Below are 11,102 nucleotides of genomic sequence, written 5' to 3' on the forward strand. Positions count from 1 at the left end.
GGCTCTGCCCGGAAGCGCGACTCTGACGGGTTTTCCGCGGCGGCGGCGGAGGGTTCCGCTATGGAGGGGTTGGGACTGGGGCTGGCCCCGGCCCCGGGTCCGGGTGCTGCGGGGCGGCTGCTGACGGAGGACGAGATGGCCGAGGTGAAGAAGGATGTAAGTGGTGGCTGCGCCCAGAGGCCGCAGTGCCCGGCGTCAGGGCGCGGGGCGGCGGGGCACGGCACGGGCGGGGGCAGCGGAAGCCGCGTCGGAGCAGGAGCCCGAGCGGGGGAGGCCGGCGCGGAGGCGGGAGTGCAGCAGCAGGGCCGGGCCGGGCCGGGCCGGGCCGGGCTGGGCCGAGCCGAGCTGCGCCGCGCGGGGTTCCTCGCCTCTCCCCGGAGGTGGGACATCGGCAGTTTATCAGTTACTGCTAGCTATGCATCTTTTTGTAAATTTAGGGTCCTATGTTTGACTTATTCACGGTTTTAAGTGCTTTTTAAAGAACAATAAAGAATGTTTGGAGTTTGGGTTTAGGTTTTTTACTGGTTTTATCCATACATAATTTTCTTTAAATGCTTTGTCATGGATTTGTGAGGCATGTTTTTCAAGTTACTACTTGCTTCTGTGGACCTGCAAGGTAATACTGGAATACTTAGCATCTAGTTGTTACACCAAAAAAATCATATATAGGACCAAGATAAATCAAGCATATGTATAAACGTGATACGTGTGAATACATGAACATGATATATATATAGGGAGGAAATTCTTTCCTGTTAGGGTGGTGTGGCACTGGAATGGGTTGCCCAGGGAGGTTGTGAATGCTCCATCCCTGCCGGTGTTCAAAGCCAGGTTGAACGAAGCCTTGGGTGGCATGGTTTAGTGTGAGGTGTCCCTGCCCATGGCAGGGGGGTTGGAACTAGATGATCTTAAGGTCCTTTCCAACCCTAACTATTCTATGATTCTATGTCAGTGTGTCAGTGACTGAATTCACAGCTGCATCTTACAGAAGGTCATGTATACTTAATCTTACAGAGTATCCCATAGTAATTGGAACTTGATGGAAGCCTCGTTTGTAGAAATAAATAACATTGATTTTATCATCAAAATACAGTCCAGTGAATCTGACTTCAGAGCTGCTTCTCTCATATTTTAGATGTTGCAGTTTCATGATACAAAGTGCTGGTTCAGTGTAAACATTCACTTTGCTGTTTCAGAGCCGTTCATGTGCCTCTGGTAGCATCACTTCAAACACCAGTGCTGCGTTATCAGACATACCGTGTGCATTATGTGACAGCATACCTCAGAAAGGTGACTTACATGGATAACTGGGTCTGGCTAAGCTTGTGTAGAGGAGGAGTTGTAAAGGCTGGAGTCTTATGTGGGAAGGAGGCAGTGAGCCATGCAAAATCATTGATACAAAGCCAAGTACATTTAAATCTTCTGGTTTAATATATTTACTCTTTCTGTCCCTCATAAACTGTTAACTTGAGGGCAGTGTAGAGGGGAATTCAGAGCATACACACTTCATAGAGTGAAAGACTCATTACTGGAAGATGTTAGTGAGAACACAGTAGTCTTTCTATTCAGTGACAACTCTATTCTTTTAATGTTGAAGCGTTGACTGACTTACATTTCAGAGTTTGTTGACTGACCCTTCTGGTGATAGGATGACATTTCCATGGGAGCCAAAGAAATCTGTATTGCCTTTTACATTTGCAACCATTCAGTCATGGGATTGTTGGAATTGGACACTTCCAGAGCTGCCTAAATTGATATAAGCTGTACTGTTGCACTCTTCTGCTCTTATTGTAGTTGTTACGCCACCAGTAATGCTAGTCTGACTGCACATTCAGCTGTATTGGGTAACAAATCTGGCTGTGGGAGAGGGGGGAAAAAAGCCCCGATTCAGTTTCTTGACTGGATCCTCTCATCCACCAGTACACGGGAAAGGGTGGGAACCCACAACTTCTGTGCAGGGGGGAGTGCTTCTTGCACTTAAATGGTCCACCATGGAGCTGCACTTTTCATTTTTGGGCTTACAATTTAGTGGTGATAGTCTATGACAGGAAGTCTTCCTTTATCTTCCATGCATGCTCACCTGATGTTTTTTTTAACAGCTGTGGCTCTTTAACCACAGGCTGTTAGCTTGGTATTTGCTGGGTCCTAAAGAGCAACTAGAACACATTTAACCTCTGCTATACTTAGTGGAGCAGTACAGGAAGTTTTTTCTTTAAGAGTTATTGGTGCTTTCCCTAGCACCAGTATGCCAGGCAGGATTTTGCTGTTTGAAATAATTTGTCTTAAAGTAAGTCTTTAGCTTTTCTTCTGCTTCTGTTTACTGAGCTAGTAAATGGCTATAAGGCAATGATTTAAAAACTGTTAATTTTTAAATGCTGCTGTTATGGAATCTAATCTCAAAAAGTAGGAGGTTATTTGAATACTTCTTTCAGGAAAGATTTGTTTCTTTCCATCTCTTCTCATGGCTTTATGTAAAGGTGCTTTTCCTTCTGGTGCTCAAGTTTTTGTGGTTTTGGGGATTTTTTTGATTCTTCTAAATCAATTGATACTGGGGGTGTTGTTTTATATTTTCACACTGGTAATAATCAGCTCATGGGTATCTGACTTGTATAATTCTGCGCAGTGAAAAATGTTGGCAGGAGAAACTGACAATTTTTGTGGTATCCTATGAAACAAGAGCTTGTTTTTCAAACACAGAGATGTCATTTGTGACTCTTATCTTTATAGAACAGTAGATACTGAAACCAGAGAGTTGTGAACATGCATTAATTCTGTTCCAGTGTTGGCATCAAGCAGGTTTGTTAATGTACAGCTCAAAATTAGTAGAATTTACATCCTGGTGACGTTCTTATATGCACCCTCTGAACAATGTGGTCGAAGAATATTTTTGTTTTGATGACTACAAATAAGTCGGTCAGTATAGGAGGGGATGCTTTAACAATTGTTTCCTTAACCTGTATCAGAATCATACAGGTTTCAAATACAGGCTTCTAAATAAATGGAGAGACTGGCTAATACTAGTTTATTTTGTTTTTCAGGCATTAGAAAGGATGCGTCCTTACCTATGTGATAAAATCATAGCTGAGAGACACTTTGATTACCTACGTTCAAGGAAAATACTCACTAGAGAGGACACAGAAGAAATTTCTTCTCGATCTTCCAGTAGGAAGAAAACTGGGAAGTTATTGGACTACTTGGCAGAAAACCCAAAGGGACTAGATGCTTTGGTTGAATCTATCAGACGGGAAAGAACACAAAACTTCCTGTTACAAAGGATAACTGATGTAGTTTTGAAGGTCAAAAATGAAAAACTTGAAGCTCTCAAAGGTAAGACGTTTATAATAATATTTTCTAAGACATAAGTTTTATTTTGAGGGTTTGCAAAATTAATCTCCAACAGTTACTGAGATCACGTTTCTTAGTACAGATGGGGTTGGTTGGTTGGTTTGGTTTTTTTTTCCCCCTTCTATGTTTGGGGGGACAATCTTGGAAATATCACTGGTTTCTTTGGGTGTAAGATCGTAGGGCACATGTTCTGGCTCTGCCTTTTTACTATCCGAACGCATCATAAATAATAAATTGCAAAAACAAACAACCCAAAACCTAGCATGTGTTGTTATGATATCTTCCTTCACATTTCAGTTTTGTTTTCTGTGAGGAACTCAAAATAGGTGGTTCTTGCATTTCTTTTGAAGCCATTTGCTGCAGTGGCAGGATGCTCTGGTTTTGTTAAGTTCTGCGCCTCATGAGAAGATAAGCCAGCAAATGCAACCTGAGGGGAATTCCCCCGTGTGCGTTCAGTGCCAGAACTTAGAATTAGATGCTCTAAGTGTATGCAGGTGTTGTTTGAAACAGACAGATTTTGTTGACACACAAAGTTTGAAGTGACTATATGTACTCATATTTTAAGGCAGATAAAGTATAAGCCCTTTAAACCAAAACCCTTACTTTCCCTTCCACACCCATCAGAAGAGAAATAAAGGAAGAAGTACATTCTAACCCTAGTTTCAGGTAAAACAGCCTTTAAATGCGGTCCACTTTGGAGCAGAACCATGTAGCTGAAGCTTTTAGAAGTTTGAAGAACGCAGTGAGAAAAATCTATCAAAAGATGCGTTTAAGGTCTATAGTGACTTCCTAAAATGAAGCTTAAATTATGGTGTGTTTTTGTTACGGCTGATCCAGAGAAATCATTCACATCATCCTGGATAACCTGCATGTTTTAAATTTGTTAATAATATTGGGATGTCACAGGTGAGATGAAGAGATTTATATGTTAAAATTACAGACAATTGATCTCTGACAATCTGATACTAAATCAGAGCAGAGTTTTAAAAGTGCACCACCACACTGTAATTAACTCCAGTCTGTTTTTTGTCATAGGTCTAAGCTGCAGCACCTGTATGACTTCACTGTACGGAGGAACAAATAATCTTTCTAGATCATATTCTGATGAATCTAATTTTTTTGATAAAACAAAAGACAAAGAATCTACCCAGATACATCACCCAGAAGAAGATTACAGCACTGCCGCATTTGTGTCTGCTGTCTCTCTTCACTCAATGAATTTACCTATCACAGAGATGGGAAACGCAGAGAGTGCTGTTTTCTCAGCCACCCTTCCAGGGCCTGGAGACCCCGGTGCTCCCCCACTCCCCCCAGAGCTCCAGGCAGAGCAGCAAGAACCATGTAGTAGTTTAAGTGAAAATTGTTTTCTGCCTTTAAGATCACGTTCTGTTCAACCACAGTGAACGTAGTGACTTTTGTCTGTTCATCCAGATGGTACTGAAACTCTGAGTGATGGCTCGTAAAGGTTAAAGCAATATTTTCAAACTGCTAACTAGCAAAATCGGAGGTAACAATCCATTTACTGGTTTTAAGAAGTAACGGTTTGGTTTGGTTTGGGGGATTTTTTTGGTGTTTTTTTTTTGTTGTTTTTTTTTTTTTAATAATTTGGTGACTGGAGCTGCTAGATTTAATGTTCTCTGGGAGCTGTTTTCCAAAAGATCATGGTATTAGTATTATATGAGCAAAGGGTTATTTTTTAAACCAGTGTATTTAATATTTCAGTTAGCTGCAGATCCATAATATAAGCAGGTTTTTTTTCTTCCTCCAGAAACTAAAAATCTACTTTTTTAAATGTTTTCATGACGGGTAAATTGGGAAACATGGTTAGGAAAGACACCGAGTATTGAAAAATAACTTCCTGAACTAAAAGCTTAAGCTTACTTACCAAAAAGCTTGAACTCATTTACTGAATTAAAATTTATCTTACAGAGAAACATTTGCCTTCTATGTAGGTGTGGGCAGCTCCACTTGCGAAACAAAATCCAAACTGAAAACCCAAATCTGTAGTTACACTTGCAAGAGGTCTTTTAATTGTCTCAGCTTTATCCTACTAGTCAATCAAAAGGCACTCGGTATCACAGTGATTTGAGTTAGCAAATGTACTTCCACAAGTCTTAGCATATTATTCTTGTGTATTAGTGACAGATTTCCGATTTGATGTACACTTTAAATATAAATTCTCAGTGCTGGAAGAGGAATGTAAACTGCTGTAACAGTATCATGTGGGCTATAAGAAAATGTTATTGTATAAGGCTATTAAGGAGCAAAGCTTGTATGTTTTGTCCCAGTAGGTAAGTAGAGGAGTCCTGTAGCAAGAACATATCCATACCTGAAGGACTCTTGGAAATGTTGCACTTCAGATACTTACTCTTCAAAGCAAATAGATGGGTTTACATTTCAAATTGTTTAGAGTCAAATGCATTTTAAACTATTTCAACATGGGAAGGTTCTCATTTCTTAACACAGTGTAACATGCTTTATTCCTCTCACACTCTACTCTTGTCATCTTGTTTCAAAGTTGGCCTATAATAACTTTAAAATTACTTGGCAAAGACAAACTCATATGTGGAAATGGGTACGGTTGCATTCTGCATTACACTTTAAAGTCATGGGATGTTTTGAGCATATCAAAGGGTAGGTTTCTATTTAAGGCTTTAAATTACTTTGGCTCTCAGGCAGGGTTATAGCTGTGTAATTCTATTCAAATTCAAACCCAGGTGGTATTCCTAAGCTGTGTTCTGTTGTGGAGACAGACCATCTGCACGACCCCAGTGCAGCCTCTATTTTTTTTCTTCATAATGTTTACTCTGGTTTTGGAAGTAGGTTAAAATAAAGTGCAATGTTCAGCTACCCTCCATACGTAGTATATGAATAGCTTACATTCAGTAGAGGTGTGGGCTTCTGCTCAGTGTTTATAAAAATCCTTGATTTTCTTCTATACCTCTAAGTCATGAGACTGCCTGGATGGTAAAAATGCTCTTTAACAAAAGTGCTTGGTTCAGAAGGTACTCTGGGAGTTAAGTACCTAAATATATAAGCAAAATTTTGCCTTCTTAACATGAGATTAAGGGAAGGCTTACATCACCCTTTCCCATTAACTTGAACTGTAGTTGCATGTACTTGAGATGTCTAGAATTTGATTTGTCTAAATACCCACTGTAACCACTTGAAGAGCTGTGCTCAGGTTTGGGTCCCTCCTTGGGTTCTTGTCAGTGGAGGACAGTGATCAAGCTTGGCCTTAACTGAAACAGCATTAGCTCTGGGTGAAGACTGCCGTGCAGATTGAAATCCAACCATCAGGGCCCTATACAGGGATCGCTCCTGCACGCATCCTGTAAACCTGTGGCTTTGGATGAATGTATTATCTTTCCAAATGGTTGTTAACATGCTTTTTTAAAAATGGAAATATTTTTATCACAACTTTTGGAATAAATTCTTTTGTATAACTGTCTGTTTTCCTGTCTGCCTTCCTCATTATCAACATGCACAGGGTGTAAGAACAGTTCATGCCAGTGTCTGGATGTGTGGGTTTGGGTTGGTGTGTGCAGGCAGCTTTTGTTCTCGTTGGCTCGTTAGAGAGGTTTGTCTTTGGTGCAAAGGCTGACTTAATGTGAAACAACCTTTGCCTGTGGTGCTGCATTCAGGCACAGTGTATAGGGAAAACGTATGTAAAATGAAGGCTCTGCTGCTTAATTACACTTTCTGTGGTTAATGACTAGTATTGCTAACCTGCGTCTTGCTTGTCTTTTTTCCAAATGCTTCAACTGTTGAAGCTATGAGAAGTGCTGCTTCCAGCCATGCATATATTGACTTAATTCTTAAAGTAAGATTTGTTTTATTAATAGGGAAGGAGAAAGAAAACAGTTGAGTGATGAGGAGAACGATTGAGAAAAGGATCTGCAAATGTTGCAGACTCTACTGTGTGGTTGCTTTCATCAAACTTTGTGTATAGGGTTTCTGTCAAACTAACCATCATAGTATAGGCTATGAGAGATAAGCTGTTTTATCCTTACAGTAAAGGAATTAATCCTATAGAACCAAAGCCCATTCTTTGGGCCTTACTTTGCTTTTGTGGTACCAGGTGACCTGACAGTCCTTGTAGGTGAATTTTAGCTGATGTAGATAATATGGACCTTGTTTACAAGGGAAGCCCAGTACAGGCTTTTTCCACCAGGTTTGAGAAGCCTTGTTTGGGTAAGGACAGCCCGAGTGTCTGGTTCAGCACCGGGAGGTGATGGTTGTGGCTTCATCTGCTCTGTTCTGGCCGGCGTTCGAACACAAGGAAACCGTGTTTTCCTCTCCACGTCGCCGTGCAGGTGTATAAAAGGAGACACGGGGGTTGTCTCGATTTCACGTCTGGTTTTCTGTCTCTGCCCATAGAGCGGAGAAACTCCGGGGCGCACGGAGCGGGCGCGGAGAGCCCCGCTTTTCCCTCCTCCGGATTCATTTCGTCATGTGCAGACCGGGGCCCTCCCACACGGACACACGCGTGGGGTTGGCCCCTAGGGCCCGGCTGGGGTTGCGGCGGCGGCAGGCGGAACCTTCGTCGCGGGCCCTGTTTCCGTGCGGTTGGTGTCGCGGCGGCAGCCCCGCCATGGCGGCGGACGGAGGGGACCCGCTGGGGTATTTCGCGGCCTACGGCAGCTCCAGCTCGGACTCAGAGGCCGAGGAGCCGCAACCCGACGAACGGCAGGCGGAGTCCGGGGCGACGGCGGGGGGCAGCCCGGGGAGGCGGGCGCGGCTGCCGTCACCCGACGAGCTGTTCCGTAGGGTGTCGCAGCCGCCCGCCTTCCTCTACAACCCGCTCAACAAGCAGATCGACTGGGAGAGCCGCGTCCTGCGGGCGCCCGAGGAGGTGAGGGCACGGATGGGGCCGGGCGCTGCCGCCGCCCCGGGTCCGCGGCCTGGTGTGACGGGACGGGTCTGTGCTCTCTCCTGCAGCCCCCCAAGGAGTTCAAGGTGTGGAAGAACAACGCCGTGCCCCCGCCCGAGAGCTACACCCCGCCCGAGAAGAAGCCCCCTCCGCCCCCTGGCCTGGACATGGCCATAAAGTGGTCCAATATCTATGAGGACAACGGTGAGGACGCGCCGCGGCAAACGGGCAGAGCCAAGTTCCTGCCGGAGGAGGAGCAGGAGCACCTCGAGTCGGGTGAGGGCCCGGCGCAGGGCAGCGGTGCCTGCACGGAACGCGTGTTTACCGGTTGTGTGCGCGGAGCCCACCCTCCACGGAGCTGGGCGACATGGTCTAGTGTGAGGTGTCCCTGCCTGTGGCAGGCGGTTGGAACTGGGTGAGCTTTAAGGTCCTCTCCAACCCAAACCAGGCTGTGATTCTATGCAGTGCTGCCGGCAGCGCCAGTGGCTATAGGCATGGTGACTGTAGAGGTATCTACTGGTGTGCCCAGAGCACAACCTCCTTGTGCCCCGGCCATTGTCATTAGCCGAAGCAGGTCTTTGCCTGTATCTTGACTTCGTGTCTCAACACCACTGGGACAGCAAGGACTCCTCAGCTATAGAGTCTTTCCCTGTATTGGAGGAAGTGTTTTCTGGGCATGGTAACTAGAGGAAAATGGAATTGTTCTGCAGTGATCATCTAGTTTAAATGGTGGGCTGGACAATGGACATCAGCTGATGGTGGACACAGGCTTGGTAGAGTCAGTGGAAATCCAGTGCTGTGCAGGGCTTTACTTCAGTGTTGGTCTATAAGAGCATCCTGCAGGGTGCATGTTTTGGGAAGAAAGGGTGATACAAACTCGGCAGCATTATGTTTACAGTTGGACTCAATGATATTAAGGTCTTTTCCAACCTAAATGATTCTGTGATTCAAGAGTCTTTAGAGCTGTATTTATATGAAATAGGCTCAGTTATAGTACTGCTAAAACAAAGTGGTGTGAGGGCTTCCTTAAGCACTGCTGTCTTGGCTCTGGGTGTAGATGTAGGTCTGATTGTTTTTATAACGTTTGTAAAACCTGGGGGCCAAGAGTGTAGTTAAATGTCCATGTGACAGATTACTGTCCTTGTCACTCTTCATGCTGGTACAAGCTGTAGTGGTAATCTCAGAAGTAAAGGAATAGTTGACAGGAGGGAGATATTTTTAATTTATCTTTTTTAATTGCTGGAGAAAGAGACTAGGCAGCAACAATCAGAACAAAACCAGAAACAGAAATTCTGGGCTTTCAGAACACATAACAGTGTTTTGGTTCACCAGTAAAGTTGTCAGCAAAGGAAGGTTTTATTGCTCTCTTGCTCCTTTTGTTGTTGGGGGTGTTCCTTCCCCAGGGCAGTTATTCTGTCTTTGTCTCACTCCACTTCTGGATGCTTTTTAGTGTTTTCTCCTAGACATTTCTCTTAGCCTTCATCTAGAGATGAAGAAGATAATCTGCTAATTTACCTGGACATTACTTCTAAAATGTAATTTTCTAACATTTTATCTTATCTGTTCAAATAATAAGGGTTGTTTTTTAGAACGGGTACTGTACAGTAGCATAGCAAAGCCTCTTGTTAGTTATCCTCAATGGCCTGTGGTAGGAATAGCAAGTAATCATTCTATTCTGTCCACATGCTGTCCACATTCCATGAGTGAGGATATTGTCAGTTAATACTACTGTGTCTTTTTTCCAGGCATCTCAGGTGTGGCTAAGCCAGTTGTTTTGACGCAAGGATCATTTGCTGACTTGATTAACTCTGTCTTTTATTTAAAGATGGTGAAAATGATGATGAACCAGCTTCTGCCAAGAAACGTAAACTGGACTCTGGGGAGCAGACAAAGAAGAAGAAGAAGTTATGATCAGGGTGTGTTGGATCTTGCCATAATGAGAATTTCAGTGAACTAGGATTCCTCTGCTGGAATGGGAGACAAATCCATGTTTACCGAGCTTCCCTGTCCTATTTGGTAGGGAATTTTATTTCTGTAGTATGCTTGCCTTTTGGAAAGCACAAAGTTAAATGTAAAGTGTCGTAATAGAAACTTGTCTACTGAACAACATTGTAAACTTGTCTATTTAAAAGAGAGATTTAGAAGAGGGATCCATTGTGATGGATACTTATGCTCATGCAGGTTACAGGGCTTAATGGAATTTTGTTTATCAAGAAACCTGGTAATGTGAGTTTTTTCTGGACTGACTTTTCCATTGTGTCAAAACCTTTTATAAAGGAGTATTATACTAAAGAGTTTTTAAGTATTGTCCTGTGATATGTTTGCATACTGTTGTTTTGAAATGTGTGTAAAGACTGCAAATAGATCACTGGAATAAAACTACATTTGAAGACCGCTCTGGTGTGTAAATACTGCATTGCATGCTTGGTGAATAGGAGGGATGAATTCTGTAGGTGTTCCAGCAATGTATTTCTTATGACTCAACACATTTCTCAGAGTATTTGTAGTAAATATACAACTGCAAACTGAAAAAAAGAAATGACTTAATAATGGAGTTTAATATTTGATAATGGGATCTGCATCCATGAAACATGAGACTGAGTTTTGCAGGAAGGAGTTAATGTATTCTTCCTAAAATTGAAAATAGAACCTATTTATTCATGTGGAAAATTATGACAAAGCTGTGATAGAGTCTTTTTACTGCTGAATTGTATTTATTTCAGTACAAACAGCTGGTCAGGTGCTAGTCAGGATGTGTTGTGGTTTTGATAGGCTGCTTTATGGGTCTGTATATGAAAAAGTATCAGCAAAACTGTGTGTGGATGGTTCTCTAAGTTTATTTTCAAGTAAAGCTTCTGTGTCTTAAGTCTGCAGCGAGATTGAG

General features: G+C 43.0%; 2 protein-coding genes across 3 annotated transcripts; both read left to right on the plus strand.

Moving 5' to 3' along the window:
* The first annotated feature begins 77 nt into the window (after positions 1–77).
* Positions 78–4,878, plus strand: BCL10 (BCL10 immune signaling adaptor). Of its 2 annotated transcripts, none has more exons than XM_061465188.1 (3): positions 78–156; positions 3,039–3,327; positions 4,381–4,878. In XM_061465188.1, exons 1-3 carry the CDS (start codon positions 136–138, stop codon positions 4,746–4,748), a joined length of 678 nt encoding a protein of 225 aa, XP_061321172.1. In that variant the 5' UTR covers positions 78–135; the 3' UTR covers positions 4,749–4,878. The 2 variants fall into 2 exon arrangements, with proteins under 2 accessions (XP_061321172.1, XP_061321171.1); XM_061465187.1 differs by lacking the exon at positions 78–156 and adding an exon at positions 1,532–2,287.
* A 2,875-nt stretch (positions 4,879–7,753) lies between these two features.
* Positions 7,754–10,611, plus strand: CUNH1orf52 (chromosome unknown C1orf52 homolog). Its single transcript, XM_061465189.1, has 3 exons — positions 7,754–8,200; positions 8,287–8,494; positions 10,044–10,611. Exons 1-3 carry the CDS (start codon positions 7,799–7,801, stop codon positions 10,127–10,129), a joined length of 696 nt encoding a protein of 231 aa, XP_061321173.1. The 5' UTR covers positions 7,754–7,798; the 3' UTR covers positions 10,130–10,611.
* Positions 10,612–11,102: the final 491 nt, after the last annotated feature.

This window comes from Pezoporus flaviventris, unplaced genomic scaffold, assembly GCF_033815535.1.
Source record: "Pezoporus flaviventris isolate CSIRO_AGI_PZ_B2104156 unplaced genomic scaffold, CSIRO_AGI_Pfla_v1 ptg000040l, whole genome shotgun sequence".
Lineage (NCBI taxonomy): Eukaryota > Metazoa > Chordata > Aves > Psittaciformes > Psittacidae > Pezoporus > Pezoporus flaviventris.